This window comes from Sebastes fasciatus, chromosome 12 (genome assembly GCF_043250625.1).
Source record: "Sebastes fasciatus isolate fSebFas1 chromosome 12, fSebFas1.pri, whole genome shotgun sequence".
In the NCBI taxonomy this organism is placed as follows: domain Eukaryota; kingdom Metazoa; phylum Chordata; class Actinopteri; order Perciformes; family Sebastidae; genus Sebastes; species Sebastes fasciatus.
Window position 1 is genome coordinate 7,078,352 of NC_133806.1, and position 16,278 is coordinate 7,094,629.

Genomic DNA, 16,278 nt, shown 5'->3' on the forward strand with positions numbered 1-16,278 from the left:
AAATCCTGGGTATATAAAAGGTTTTATAGTTAGGGCAAGGTCACACACACGACCAGCGCACAGTAAAACAAAACGACATGTTGACAGGTTTCAATAATAGCTTCAGTCATAAAATCTTTGATTTACACAGCAAGTCTTATTTCCAGGAGAATGGGAAGTGGATTGACGTAGGAGTGCTCTACTGAAAATGTTCTGATCCATTTGTTCTTTTTTCTTACCAGATGTTCGTAAGCTGGGCTGGCCTTCACTATTAGTTATTATATAATTTTCTCCCACCTGTCTAAAAACGTTCAAATATCAGAATGATTCCCTTTTGGTTCATCTGTTTTTATTTCAATTATTATTAGGGCCATTGGAATAAATTATTCCAATTTATTCCCATTCCAGTAACACCTCCTTTCATGAATAAAAGCCTGGAATGAGGTTAAGTCAGTCCTGACTGTTAGCTTTCATTAGCCTACGGTTAGTGAGACCGGTGGTGAGTCTGTGTCCGTCTGGAAAAGTAGGTTCTGTTGTGGATATTTATAGCCTCAGAGACTTAAGCGCCGAGCGGTAGAGAGTGCACTGGAGGCAAAATACTTTTTTTAACACAGTTATTGTCTTAAAAATTCAAATCTCCACCACTGATGTAGAAAGAACAGAGTAGAAGAGAATGGAGATCCTTTGATGCTGCTGCAGTGTTTATTGATGTGTATGTGCATGCTGTGCTGGTACTCATATTTGTTCTTTTCCATCTTATTTACCAGTTTTATGTTCATTATATGTCTATTTTCCCTTAGTGTAAAGCTTGTTAATTGGATGTTGAAGAATATACTGATATATCTATGTGCTAGTTGTTCTGTTATCTCTTAATTCTATACTCTATTTATTACCTTTCTTGTCTTTTGCAAGAGAAAATGGACCCTTTAGTCCACTTTTTAACTAGGAGTAGAACTCATTTTGAAACTGACCTTGTCCCCCAGACGGAGGTTGAAGCCGTCCAGCTCGATGAAGGCGGAGGTCTGGATGGTGGTCTCCTGTTTGAGCTCCTCCTTCCTGCCCTCAGGTGAGAGGCGGGACCAGGCCACCACGTAACCCAGCGAGCTGTTGGAGCTGCTCCCGAAGCTGCACTTCAGGTAGACGGCGTTTCCTGTCACCTCTGAGACGATCACTGGTGCAAATGGAGCGGGAGGCTGCTTTGCTGACAGGAGAGAGGCAGAGAGAGTGGGTAGATTAGAGGAGTCTGACATGTGTGTGTTAGATTAGATGATATTTATCCTTTTTTTTCTCTGCATGTTGGCAGTGCAAACATCACAACAGAGGTGGAAAAGAAAGCTAATACCGCTGTTAGAGCTTTTATTAAGTAATCAAGGTTGCATATTGTATAGTAAATGTACATCATTGTCTTATGTCAAGGTGAAATGAAATCTATAGTCTGCAATTTGGCTCAACATTTCATTCAACCTCCTCATACAAGGGTTTGTTCACCCACAGGCTCCCTTTTCAACCTCATCAATTGGTGCGAGTATACAGTGCAGTATATGGCCAAACGTATGTGGACACCTTGACTCCATGCAACCTGTACTTTCGGAGTAGCTTCTGGAGCTGTTCTTCTTGGTTTAGGCTAGGACCCTTAGTTCCAATTAAGGGAGCTCTTTGTGGCAACGGTTTTGATAGTGGCCTTGTGCACAAAGCCATGTCCATAAAGAAATGGCTTTCCCAGTTTGGTGTGGAGGAGCTGGACTGGCCTGTACAGAGCCCTGACTTCAACCCCATTCAGTTTCTTGAGGAAAGTCTTCCCAAAGGAGTGGAGGCTGTTATTAGCAACAAATTAATGCTCATGGTTTTGGAACGAGATGTTCAACTACCACATATTGGTTTACTTTATCTACTTTGTTCAGGTGTTTGTGTATTTTTTTGCCATATAATCTATATTTAATGTTGTCAGAAAAAATGAGAGCCCTAACCCAGGCGATGTACAGTAGCTTTATACAGTGTGCCAATCATAAACACATCATTTACTAACATCTGGCTGGAGACTGGTGATCATTTCCATTCCAGGTGGATTTAATGACAAAGCAAGCCCCACTCCTACATCTAAATTAACTTTGTAATGACTGACAAATGCAGTATGAGCTGTATGCAGAGGAAGGTAGCATAAGCTGAGGGACATGAATTCATGTAAGTGAGCAGTTCTAAATATTCAAATATTCAACAAACCCTACTCTCTGAATTCAAAAGTAGAAAAGAGAGCTTGGGAATCACAGCACGCTGGATTCTATTATTTAAAACAGTGATATTTAATCTATCTCTAATTAAACCTCCCTCCTCCTTTCCACCTCTGCCAGCTTCCCAAAACCTGCCATGGCATAATTCACGACCTGGCTGAGGGCCGTCGCCATGGAGACGGGGCCCAGCGGACGCCGGGACACATGCTCAGCTCATTAAGAGGAGCGGTGAGGGGGCCGACGGTGCATTCCTGACCGCATGGCAACTCCCTGACCTCCTGATTGTTTCGGTGTTTGACCTAACATGAGGAGACAAGCGTACGCCATAAACACGGCTGCAGGATCCTCACTTGTACATGTTCCATCGACGTTCACCTCATCAGGGCCGCAGCTCAGCGACGCTGTGGGTGAAGTGTCCGCCATCTCTAATAAGATAGATAGGAGAGCAACAATGATACTTAATTATAAGGATTCTATTACATGGCAGAGAAGAGACTCTGTGAGTTTGTTTCTAAGATCTGATCTAGAAAATACATCCTCATATTTACATCAAGCAGACGTGAGCTGTCTCGAAGGTGTTGGCAAGCAACAATCACACTCTCCATTTGTCTGTTAGAGTCATATAACAGGAGGACACCTCAAACATAGATCCAATCAACAGCTTAAAGGGCAGGTCCATCTGTGTTCTTTTCCATTTTTTTCAAATGGAAACGCCCACTCAGTCGCAAAAAGCCATGACATAGGTTACCCCATTAAGCTAATCAATAAGGTTATGAAGTCTGGTGGCTTTGAAGAGAGCTATAGAACATACATACTTCAACCAAAATTTGAATGATGATGATTAAATTATGATGATATAAAAAATAAAAAATAATTGACCCACCCTTTAACTTTCTAAATCAGTGCAAAATGTATATTAACCTGCAGGTAACAATGGCAACAAGACATCTGCATTGCGCTGTATAACCATTTAACCCTCCGAGGTGAAACAAACTCTGGACTGAACTGGCTAAACACATTCATTTGAATACAGATCTTTTATTTGTTTGGTAATTGGTCATGGTATAAGCTTGATACTGTAATCTGAAGAGCTTTCTGTTGTGACATACCCTGAGCGCAGTATGCCATGCATCCCTGTGTAGGCTGGAGCAGGTAAACATAGAAGTCTCCACAGTTGCGGACGGTGACCGGAATGCGGAACATGCAGCAGTCTTTGCTGGTGCCCGGGAAGAGTTGCCAGGCGGCGCAGGCCGTCAGCTGCCTCACCTCCAGGGGCCCCGGCAGGGACTCACCGTCAGCCAGGGACAGCCACACAGGAGCCTGAGTCCCACAGTGGTTCACCTGGATGTTTAGAAAGAGATAGAGGGGAGAACATCAGGGCACACATTCTCACTGTAGTTACTTTGCTGTACTAAGGTGAAACATCACATGTTTATGAAAGATTCTGCTATTCTCAGCACCGGATAAAAATGTTTGGAATAATAAAGAGAAATAGAAATCACCTCAGGAACCTCCCCCCGTAATTAGGAACCTTTAGAGGAATTCATTGCGTTTTGACAGCAGAGACCAGGGTTTAAATTAACTTCTGGACACATTTTACCCCAAAAAAGGCCGCTAGTTGGGGGCTAGTACTTTCTGAAAGTACAGGAACTTTCGGAGTGGAGCTTGCAAGGATGACTGTCGCTGATTGGTGAAACACACAAGGAAGGGGCAATATTGCCATTGCCCCTACAATTTTGCCCCTACAATTTTTACTACATTTTTAAAATATTTGTACAGTTGATGTTGTTTTGCACATCTCGTGAGCACTGCCACTTTACATTTCACTGCACATCCTGTATGAGTACATGACAAATAAAATTCTTGAATCTTGAAGTGCTCTACTATTGATTTAGGACATTGTAGTATGAGGGGAGACCATTCTCTTTGTTCTATAACATTGAAAGTAAAGTTAGGCTTTCCTGTTGGCATCCCGACTCATTTTAAAACAGACAGAGAAAAAGAGAGAGAAATCGCATGAGCGAGCCGAGAGGGCGAGCGGTAGAAGAGACAGATAGCGCGACATGTGCTGTGAAGACGTATTTTCTAACCATCAAACACGCAACAGATGATTTACTGTGGAGACGGATGCTCTTAGTTTCATTTTCCTCCTCTGCCTTTCATTAATTACATCCACCGTAGATCAGTAAATACTACGCAGCAGTAAATATCGTTGTAGTGAGACAAAACCCAACATTTTCTTCTTTCAACCTGTGACCATCCGCAGCCCTCGTCCCATGTCAAGTTACTTTTTCATACGTAATTTGCCTAAACTTTGCAGGTCTTTAGACCGCTATGGAAACGCAGACAACAATGGACCGAAGGAACCTTTTAATTTCTTGAAAAATAGCCCTTGGACTAAATTTACCAGGAGCTTCTTGGTGGAAACCTGGCTATATACGTATTCACTTTTAGCTAATATAGCTAATGCTAATTTGTAACACTTATTGTCGCAGTTTATTCCCCTTTTAAAAAAAATCCTTGCTCTGAGAAATCTAGCCGTTTATCCACCATCATCATAAAGACATCGCCTTATTATGTAACACATGTTAAGAGCGATCCTCTCTTCCCTTCCTTCGCCCACTTCTGTGGATATCTATCACCCAGGGAGAGCAGCGATGCCCTGGGAAGGCAGAGGGAGGCTGACACTTCAGATGGATCCTGCAGGCTCCTCACAGCAGGACGCACGCAGGAAATGAGACACATTCCAGCTCTCCTTGCACTCTCCTTCATAAATATGTACTCACACACTGATAACTGTGTGTGTCCACATATGTATTCATACTTGCACACATGCGCATCTTATTTTTTGACACAAAGACTCAGGTGGAACAGTGAGGCCACTTCAGAGTTTCTCCACACGGGGTCTCGAAAGATTTCAAAGACCGAAGTTTGTAATTAAAAAAACTAAAGTTAACATTTGGAATATATCAACACATCCTCACCGCATGCTTCTGAAAAAAGAAAATACAGAAGTGATTGAGGTGATAAAATGAAAATGCAGGGGTCATGAGAATTTTACGACTTTCAACTGAGGTCACAGTCGGTTAAGAAACACTGGGATGATTGAAATCTGACTTGACTGACTTGGAATTTCTGGAATTTCTTTGTGCCAACATTTGAACTGTAAATTAAAAACAAATTCCGCAAAAGAAATTTAAAAAAAGATAATAAAAGAGAATTTATCCAGATTTATTTTCTTTGCAAGATGGATAAATCTCTTTCCAAACCACTGGTAAGGAAATTGTTTGCATCGTCTCAACACAAAATTTTACTTTTGCGTGCACAATGACCACATCTTTGCTGCAACTGAGGAGCTGAAGCAGCTGAAGGGTTAGAGAGGTAAACTCGTAGCTCAAAGTTTGACGGTTTGGAGTCCTTGACTAATTATCTTGAAGCCAAAGACTGATGAGGTGAAGCTAGTAATGCTTGATTTATACTCCTGCAGCTGTGTGCCTTCGCATTCTGTGTGGGTGCCTCTCACGCACGCCAAGTTAATATAGTACTGATGCAGATTGCGCACAGCGTGTCATTTCTTTTTGATTTGGACGCGCGGTGAATGGCGCGTAGACACATTTTTCAGGAGGTGCATGGCGCGTCTCTGCAGCTCTCTGCGAGCTCCGCAAACCATCTCTGTGGCTCTGCGGGAACTCTGCGCAAGCTTTATCGTATAAATAAAAGATATAAATTAAGCATAACAAAGCAAAAATAGTGCTGAAGTTGCAGTGGAGCGGTCTGCAGAAGAGTAAAATATCTCTGATTCCAGCTTCTGAAATGTGAATATTTTCTGGTTTCTCTACTCTATGACAGTAATCTGAATATCTTTAAGATGTGGACAAAATTAAGACATTTTAGGACATCATCTTGGGCTTTGGGAAACACTGATTGACGTTTTTCACCATTTTCTGACATTTTATAGATCAAGCAAATAATCGTTTAATCGAGAAAATAATCGACAATGAAGCAGCCCTTAATGTTACTAAATATCCCTGCTAGTTCATATACTGTATGACAGAGATACACAACACATGTAGATCATTTACCTCCACACACTGGGTGGGCATGCTGGCCGACTTGTCAAAGATCTGAAACTGGTACCAGCCCGGAGAGAGGGAGTGGTCGCAGATGAAGTCCTGCAGGGCCGACTGCTGCAGCCAGCTGGAGCTGAAGGTGGTGCTGCGGTAGGGGTCCTGGAGGATGGAGTGGCCGCCCGGCGCACACTCTGGAGGGAGCTCTGCAAGTCCAGCCAGAGAGACAACATGAGCACTGGATGCACACCAAGACTGTCAACACCGATGATCAAATGTATGGAAGGCTTTCTGCAGGACAAATAGTGAATTGTGGACATCCTCCGTCCAGCTGCTCTGTATTCAAGATAAACATTTCAAATTGAATTTCAAAGCTGGTAAAAAGGTCTGGTGCTGCTCTGAGGTTTGCACACAGAGCGGGAAATGCATGACATGACAGAGAGAGCTTGAGTTTATCATTTAGGCTATAAATACATTTACTGATGACTGCAATGATTTTGCACAGACAAAACTGACCTGTTGGATTAAACACAACCAGCTATCACATCACGAGCAAATAACAGCAATGAAGAATACAAACTATGGATGAAGTATACTGTACTGTACATAAACGTTATAAGCATTACATATTATCTATAAATTATTGACACACCAACATTTCAGCCTTGATCATGGTGTCTGATGGATACCTACTTCATGCAGATGTCATCATACACAATGATGAAGATATAACAGTAGAGTTACTCCAGAAATAGAGCTCCATATTACTCTCGGTTTTACTTTAAAACCATTATCAGGAGCAGGTAGAGGTGTCAGGAAACAGCTGATTCAGGGGAGCTCTCTTGCATTAATTAGACTGATTTAAGTTTGACACCAATGCTCTCATCTCCATATAAACAACTTGAGTTCCTTAGAAGCCTTTAAACCACTGTTCAAACATGTAGGACGTTCCAGTATTTACTGTGTTTTTGTCCATCTTCCTAAAATGACATAATACCATATGTGGGTAAAAATGCAAGTTCTTATGAAGATACAGGTTATTGACCATGGATAGATTATTTAATGGGCCTACTGCGTTATTATGAATCCCGCTGCTTTTTTTTGGCAAGACCCGCCCTGCGTAGCATTCAAGCGCTAGGATTGGCCAGGCATCAATGCTCGCCATGGAATCGGTAGCCCGATGTGTTCAGGTCCTATGCCCTGACCAATGGGCTATCCTAACCAGTCGAGGTCAATGCCTAACCTCAACCAATCGTCTCTGCCTCAACTACTTACGCAGGGCAGGTCTTGCCAAGAAATGCAGCGGGATTCAATTATGTGGGTCTTCCAGGCATAAGCCCAGATGCCCCTCAGGCCAGAGCCTTTGTTGACTGTCACTGTCTGGATGCCTATATGGATGCCTCAAGCCAAGCTAGGATCAGGGTTGGCCTGTCACGGGGATCCATTTTTCGTTCACACCGGTGACAGTGAAGTAAACAAAGGAAAAAAGCATGATGAAATTTGCTGCTAAAGTTCATCTGTCCAGAGGAGAGATTTCACCTACTTCAGTGATCCTTTAAGGCACAATGAGTAGGACTTTCCTTAAAAAAAAAAAAAAAAAAGTATGGACTGATACAAAAATAATCCCTCTCAAACATCACTGATGACCCACTGGAAGTTTGTGGTGGTGTCCGTATCTGCAGAGATATTCTGCCTGCATTTTCTCATTTATTTATTTTGCTATATTTGGAACATTTCAAAGCATCAACCTCTATAAAAGCATAGCGAGGTGTCAGACCGCTACGAAAATGGTGGGCACGGCGGCAAAAATATAGCGAGGCGAAACGCCAAGTGGACAAAGCTCGTTCCGAAACGAGAGTGAATCTGGGGTTGGCTTTCAAGCGTTCGCAAACCGCAACCGACCAATCCTACTCTCGGAAGAGGTACGGAAGTATAAAGAACAACTTTATTGTGAGACCAATGAGGGTCATCCATGGTCTTCGTCAGGGAGTTTTGGCCTCTTTTAAGTCCATCTGGCCAACCGGAAGATGTTACTGCCTCATGAAAACCCTCATCGCATGTGAAGTTCAAGAAAGTTGTGATGATGTTCCTCCACAAAAATGACTGCCACCATTTCCTGCCTTGAGCCTCCTCTTGAGTCAACGTTCAATACAACAGTTTCTTAAAGAAATTATATTTTACGTGATGGAAAACCTGGAGCAGGTCCAGGAAAGGTCAGTCTGGATGACAACAGGTAGGCTCCTTTTACAGAGACAACAGCCTGATAGGAAAGAGTGATAACTGTTCTTTCATAAGACAAAATCATGATGGCACAAAATAGTGAATACATGGATGTGACCATAGAAGTTAAAACATAACCATAAAGCATACGGTCAGGATTGGAAATTAACTTTTTTGTCCACCAGCCACTCAATAGATTACCATTGTTTTCTTGGCTGGTGAGTGAAGCAAATCTAGCAGCCACTTGCATATTTTACCAGCATTTGGTTGGTGGCTGGTGGCTGGTGCTAATTACCATCCCTGCATACCGCCACAAAAGTGAGAGCAGAGGGAAACAAAAAGATCCAAGCTGTAACCAAGAAGTACCGGCCAGCTTCTTTGCACGACAGCAAAGTTTTCTGTCCCTGACCTGAGAGGTCAAGTGAAAGGTGATAGCCTGACTGAGTCTGCCACAGCGGTGACAGGCAGACGAGTCGCCCGAAGGAGACGACAGGAGCTGTCAAAGCTGCCAACAGACATCCTTCATTCTCAACACCTGGTCGCTTCAGTCCTGATCTACATATTAGACGTCATAGACAGGTATGTAATCTGCAGTTTACAGATTTTAACTACAACAAATGAACCCCCACATCTTCTCTCTGGCCTATAAACTATCACAATGACCAGACCCTTGAAACACCAGCACGAGGAAAACAGTTTCAGCAAAGTACCTCTCCGATGAATACCTGAGCTGGAGCCAAACGCATTATTATTAATGGGTCTTCCCAGCAGGATGTGACTGCTGATGTTTAAGATATGGTTCCACAAGAGTTGTAACATAAAGGGAGGAAGTACTTGGTATTCATCATTGTGGTAAAGAGCTTATTCTTATTCTTTTGCTTATGATAAGCATGTTAAGAAAACACGTACTCGTCAGTTTGAGGTCAAATGTGAATTTAAAGCAGGGGGGAAACTATTTCTTTGAATCATTCCAAAGTAAATCCTCAGTGTGGTTCATAAAAAAAATAAAATCCAAATGAAAGACATCCTCTTTGCATTAAAACTTTGATGGAGTGGAAGGAAGTCCTAAAACTGCTACAGAGAGAGGAGAGGTCAGCGGGTTAAAGGTTAAAGGAGGACTCTTAAACACACAGTTTGAGTGCTTTGTAATCACTAGAACAGCCAATAAAATTAAAAAAACATCTTTCAAACTTTTACCAAGTAACATGTCAAGGAAACCTCTGGATATGACACTGCAGTGTTTTGTTGTGACCACATTTCCATGTGTGAAACTGAGAATGGACAGAGTCTACAAGAATGAGTAAAAGAGGATCAAGACGTTACGATGAATTCTCATTGACGGGGCTGAATTCACCTGTTAGGGGCCCTGGGGAAGTTGAGATTGGGATGTCATCTTCCTAAATAGCTACTGTAGCTGCCGAGCTACATTCATGAAATATAGCAACAGAAGAACGGCGACAAGTGTAGATGAGACTGATGCAGCTGCACGCACTGTTGTGAGTCAACTTACAGGAAATCAACATATTAATGGATGAGAAAAATGTTAAGATCACCGTTCATAGCAACCGTTAATACAGCTTCTGTGTCAATCGAAAATGTTAAGGTGGCGATACACCAAATCTGTTGACGTATATGAAGTCGACGGATCCTTTTCTTTTTCTATGGAGAGCAGGAGATCCAGCCGCGCGTTGCATGATGGATACGGCTCTGCGAGTTGATACACCATTCACTGTATCTGAATTTGCATGATCATGACTCAACCTCAGTGTTGAGCAAATGATGTCTGTCAATCGCAAGGCAGCAGGCTCACGAAACAGTCAAACTAGGCAATGCTGATCAAATATGAATCAATATGATGTTACTGCATTGTCTATTTCTTGCCTCAAATGTTTTCATAAACATATTTTAGTGTATTGTTTAGCTGTAAAATTAGAAAGTTTGTGACAAGCCACCCACAGGCGCAGTTTGCACATTCCCTCTAGAACTCCCAACCTTAAAGTTTTCAAACTGCGCCTATGCCGCCGCCATGTTTAAAACAGTCGAGCCAAAAACCAAGCACCGCCCACCGGCCGGAGCAAACAAACTCCAATCAAACCTTCAAACAGTGCTGTCCAAATATGAAGATTCTGTTACTGTAATGCCTATTTCTCTTCTCAAATGTTTTCAAAAACATATTTTAGTGTACTGTTTAGCTGTAAAATTAGAAAGTTGCCATGCTGAAAATAGTCAAGCGAAAACCAAGCACCGCCCGAAAAAAAAAACCGAACCGTTTTGGGTTCCACCATGTCTTTCCATTTGTTGGCCGGATTTGGTGTATCTCCACCGTTAGCGGGACATAAAAGTCGCTTGCTAATAATGACTGGTTAAGGTAAAACAAAACAAAACTAGAAGGGCTTTCGGAGAGTGCAGACCTACGGCAATGCTGTTTCCATCAGTGAAAATGAATGCGTGTATCCACCCTGTGATTCGGATGTGCTCCAAAGTTGAATGTGTCATTCCTTGGCCCATGCTACACACTTCCACCAAGTTTCATGAAAATTGGAGCAGCAGTTTTTTCCGTAATCCTGCTGACAAACAGACAAACAAACCAAACTGAAAACATGACCTCCATGGCAGAGGTGATAACCCTCTCTCCCAAGAAGGGATCTGCTAACATGAACACAACGTCAAGCTGAATGAATGAAGTGAAAGAAAATGGTAATTAGCTGAAGAAGGCTTGGCTTTTCTCAGAGTTTGTGATGGTTTCTGATGTTTAAGATATGGTTGCACAAGAGTTGTAACATAAAGGGAGGAAGTACTTGGTATTCATCAGCTTGTGGTAAAGAGCTGTTGGAAACATCATTCTTTTGCTTATGATAAGCATGTTAAGAAAACTCGTACTCGTCAGTTTGAGGTCAAATGTGAATTTAAAGTCTGACTGAGTCTGCCACAGCGGTGACAGGCAGACGAGTCGCCCGAAGGAGACGACAGGAGCTGTCAAAGCTGCCAATAGACATCCTTCATTCTCAACACCTGGTGGCTTCAGTCCTGATCAGCTTGGACAGGAACTCTGACATCATGTCTGCCTGTCCTGAGAGAGAGAGCCAACAACCCATGTGGGTGAAAAGACTGAGACCTGCTTCGTCTCTGTTTTCCATGACAGCACAAATACATCAAGCTCTGACCATGAGACTTGGAGGTATGTGGCCTTGGATGACAGTTACATGATGGATGAGAAGGTGTCAGCTTCAAAAAACTATACCAGAGGAATCTGCAGACCTGGAGCTCTTTGGTGTATTATATTTGAATTTTAATCCCATTTTTTGTTTGTAAATAATTTTTCTTACTGAGGAAAAAGGCAGAGAATAGTTTAACATGATGTTTGCCCATTACATTAGTGAAAACAGCTCTTGTACCGCATGAAAACAGTCAAACTCAGATGTGTGAATCACTCAGAGGGGGTGATCTTACCTGTTTGAGCGTGCATTACGTTAGGAAGTAAAAACACAACGCACGGAAGAAGTTTCAAAACGGTTTCAAGTCTCATCGTCCTGCAGCGTCCTGCGCGCTACTTTACAACCAAACAGCACTGGCACCGTTTTTACCGAAAATCCTCTCTCTCTCCGTCTGCAACAGGAACAACAGGAGCAACAGGAGCGCAGTAAGTCGTTTCCGTTAAAAGCAAGAGAAGCTGGGGGATGAACTCCGGAGGTATAGTCGCGGTGTGTTGAAGCCTCTCTGTGTTGAGAGTGATCGGAGTGATCGGAGCGGCTGTCGGCTGATCCGAGACGCCGGACTGCAGCAGCGGCTGACCACAGACTGCTGCCTGCAGTGTGTTAGGAGGAGCATCAGCGGTACACCTTCTCATGACCCAGCACACCTCTTCCACACACACATCTGCACACATCTGCCACTGAGCTGCACGAGTAGCACCACGAGGAAACACTCGGCTCCTATTCTGAAAGATCAGGGCTGCAATTAACAATTATTTACGTAATCGATTATTGTTCAATCTCTAAAACATCAGAACATAGTGAAAAATGAACATAACATGTCCCCAGAGGCACTGGTGGAGTTTAACTAGTACATTTACTCAAGTACTGTACTTAAGTACAATTTTGAGGTACTTTACTTGAGTATTTACATTTTATGCTACTATATACTTCTACTCCCTTACAGTTCTGAGAGAAATATGGTAAAAATAAAATGCACATATATATATATATATAATATATCCAGTAAGCCAGGTATCAAAAGATGGCTTCACATTGACGAACTACAACATTAAAATGCTCTTACATGTATGATAACAACAGAATATTATAGTATTCTATAATAATATAACACTTTGAATGGAGCCATCCTGCATAATGAGTACTTTTACTTTTGATTATTTACTTAATATCTAAGTAACGTTTTGAATTCAAGACTTTTACTTGTAATGGAGTGTTTTTAGACTATGGTATTTCTTGATCTGAGTACTTCTTCCACCACTGCTCAGAGCCCAAGGTGATGTCTTCAAATAGCTTTCTGTGTTGACATTGGTGATTTTGTTTGCTTTCATACTTGGTTATGTAACAGGAAAACTAATTATTTTACGCTAAAGCCATATGTATTAAACAATATAGGGCTGCAACTAACGATTAAGATAAATCTGCCAATTCTTTTCACTATTAACTGAGGAAATGTTTGATCAACAAAATGTCACAAAAAACTGAGTGAAAAACAATTTCCCAAAGTGTCTTCAAATTGCTTGTTTTGTCCAACCAAAGGTCCAATTTGCTTTGCTCTTATTACTCAAACAATTCTTTGATTATCAAATTAGCTGACGAACAATTTTCCGTCGATTGACTAATGGAATAATCAGCTATCGTTGCAGCTCTAAACAATAGGCTACTAAACAACAACAAAGCAAATGTGAGGACTTACCATAATACCAATAAAAAAAGCCTAAAATTGAATAAGTCAATCAGACAAAAACATAAACAATACTTAAATTCTGGCCATTCAACATTTCTGTGAAATCAGGTTTTGACATACTAATCAAAAATGTACTTTTGACTATCAGGATGTTTATAGGAAAAGGTGAAAGGTCAATATGCATCTACAGTGAAACTACTAAACTGCAAAGCTCAAACTTTACATCATAATATCCTATATGCAGAGAGATGAACCAGGGAGAAGCATCATAAACCTAAACTACTTTTTTTTCTGTAGGCTTCTGTTTTCTGTATCTCTTTACTATCCAAACATTACACATTTGACACAACTTCATTCATCTAATTACTGTGGGCGCTCTGTTATTCAGAGCAAATTAAAATCAATTATCTGAATCGAGTTAAGCTTGTAAAACCATCTGCATGTTGTAATGGTTTCTGTTTTTTCCATTTCTAAAGGGGTAAAAAGCAGACTGATGCTCTAATCATTCACCAGCCAGTTATATTTTATAAGTCAACACTCCAAACCACTAAAACAGATGGCCCACATGCTACACTTTTCATGGAAACGGCTTCAGCCAAAGAGTGGAATTTTGGATAAGCCAGATAGTCAGGTCCTTTCCAAACTGCTAGTTTCCATTCTCACGCTTTAACAGCAGCCGTGCTACTCACAGATAAAGTTTCACTGGCGGGAGCTGAGGAGCTGGAGCTGATTGTTCTGTCAACGACCTGAAAATGATCTCTTCAGAAGAGGAGATAAGAGCCAGAGAAAGTGATGGCTCAATTTGTATTGTAAAATTTCTTTTAATTCTGGAGGTATTTTGAAAAAAGTTATGCTTTTTTATGCAGTGTCTGGTTCACTCAGGGATGTTAGATGAAGAGTAGAAAAAGCAGGAAATAAAATGTATTTTTTTGAAGTCAGTTATATGCTAAAATGACGAGAGCTACAAAGATAGATGAGATGCTGCAATTCTCCCATGCAGTCTTCAAATTATTCAGATTTTATTTCTAATGTTTTGTACCGTACAACAATTTAGGGCTACAACTAACACATATTTTCAATATTAATTCATCCGCCAATTATTTTCTCAATGAATTGATTAGTCGTTTTGTCTATGTAAAAATGTTAAAAAAAATAATGAAAAATGCCCATCACAGTTTCCCAGAGCTCAAGATGACATCTTCAAATGTCGAGTTTTGTCCTAAACCCAAAGTTATTCAATTTGCAATGATATAAAACAAAAAAAGAGCAGGAAATACTCCCATTTTAGACCAGCAAATGTTTGGCATTTTTTGCTTGTAAAGTCACTCAAATGATGAATCATTTATTAACATAGCTGCTGATTAGTTTTCTGTTGATTCACTGATTCGCTGATCAAGTCGATTTTGCTTATTCAATCGGGGAAATGAACAAATAAAGTAATTTCTTTAACAAGTATGGTCATTTTTTCAAACTCAGACTGATGATTTAGCTATGTATCAGCACTATAAAGTGGACTGTTTAAGGAAACCGTGAAGTTCCAATAAAGTCAGTAAGACAATATTCTGTGATTAACGACGAATAGAGCTTTGGATAATTATTTCTGCAGGTCTAGAGAGAACCAATGGGAAGCTGACAGCTGTGCAGGTCGTAGACCGTCTTCTCCCAGTGCAACACGGAGGTGCCTGACTGTCTTGGTGAGACGCCCGTCTGTTGGACTCCCATGCGGAGGAGGTATATAACCCCTCCCTCATAAATCTCCTGGACCATCGACCTGCTCAGAGCCTGGTATAGCCATCAGGTAGAAACCCACTCTCTTCCCGTCTGCTCTTACACAACCAGCAATTAAATCTCAATCGGCCTCCCGGATGGAAAACATCTACATCAAGTGACCGTATAAACAGTACATGACATGTATGAGTTTGTAGCCTTCAAGTTACATCGAGGGAGAAGTAGTAAATAAATGTGGATAATTGCCTCGTTTGATACTTTAAACTAGACACATGAGCTCATTTTGTGCAATTTTCTCTCATTATAATCAGTTGTGCAGACGTGGGAGAAATGGCAGCACTGCAGTGTCCCCTAGGAAATGTGATATGAGCTAAATGATGCAGGAAATGCAAACTGTATATAATTACCTTAACCTCCACCACTGACAGGAAAACTGATTGTGCAACTTAAAAGACTTCAAGTGCACACAAGCAGCAGAGAAACACAGGAAAGTGATTCAAGCCCAGATAAATCAGCCCTAAACCAAAGGTCCAAAACCACCACATTCTTAAAAGTCTAAACAAGAACACACTTTTCCAGTTACCTCTTCCTTGCTGTTGTTTCTCGCTCCATCACCTGCATGACAAAAAAAAAGAAAAAACATAAGTTGAAATGAATAATTCAGCACAAGTCTCTGATTTACAGCCCACCTGAGGCTACTGGTGTTCAGTAAAGGGTGAAAGTGCTTTTTGTTAGGTCCTAAGCTCTTTGTTGGACCCCTGTGGAGAAGATTTGGACAACAACATGTAATCACTCCTCAGCCTGTGTCTTGGCTAACACGTGCATGATGTTTTGGCAACAACAGTGGTGGAAGAAGTGCTGAAAGTGCCAGTAAAGGTTGATGTAAATCATTCAGGTGGTATGTTGGAGAAAGTTGAAAAGATATCACTGTGATTTGGGTTCAACTTTCTCCAGACAGCAACGTAAATCCTCAAAAGTGACGATTCCACAGTGGGAAAAAGTAAACAAATATTAGTAAATGGAACCTGAGTATCAGAAGTAAAATTACTCATTGTGAAGAAGAACAGAGTACATTTGGTTGTTTGGATAAAAGCCCTGAATCTCTGGTTTGGCTTAGTTTTACATTTTCAACTTTCAGATCATCTGATGGTGGAAAT

At 41.3% G+C, this 16,278-nt stretch overlaps 1 protein-coding gene across 5 annotated transcripts in view; it reads right to left on the minus strand.

The window, feature by feature from the left end:
- Window positions 1-16,278, minus strand: part of vwde (von Willebrand factor D and EGF domains) — a 48,024-nt gene that overhangs the window by 22,456 nt on the left and 9,290 nt on the right. For 2 of the 5 annotated variants that reach the window (XM_074652889.1, XM_074652890.1), the window contains 6 exons: window positions 15,705-15,736; window positions 11,945-12,431; window positions 6,290-6,480; window positions 3,317-3,548; window positions 2,558-2,632; window positions 951-1,180 (listed from right to left, as the gene is read on the minus strand). In XM_074652889.1, the coding sequence (XP_074508990.1) occupies window positions 951-1,180; window positions 2,558-2,632; window positions 3,317-3,548; window positions 6,290-6,480; window positions 11,945-12,020 (804 nt within the window). In that variant the 5' untranslated portion in view covers window positions 12,021-12,431; window positions 15,705-15,736. Of the gene's footprint in view, window positions 1-950; window positions 1,181-2,557; window positions 2,633-3,316; window positions 3,549-6,289; window positions 6,481-11,944; window positions 12,432-15,692; window positions 15,737-16,278 lie in introns of all 5 variants that reach the window. The other 3 variants (XM_074652891.1, XM_074652893.1, XM_074652892.1) reach the window with 2 other exon arrangements.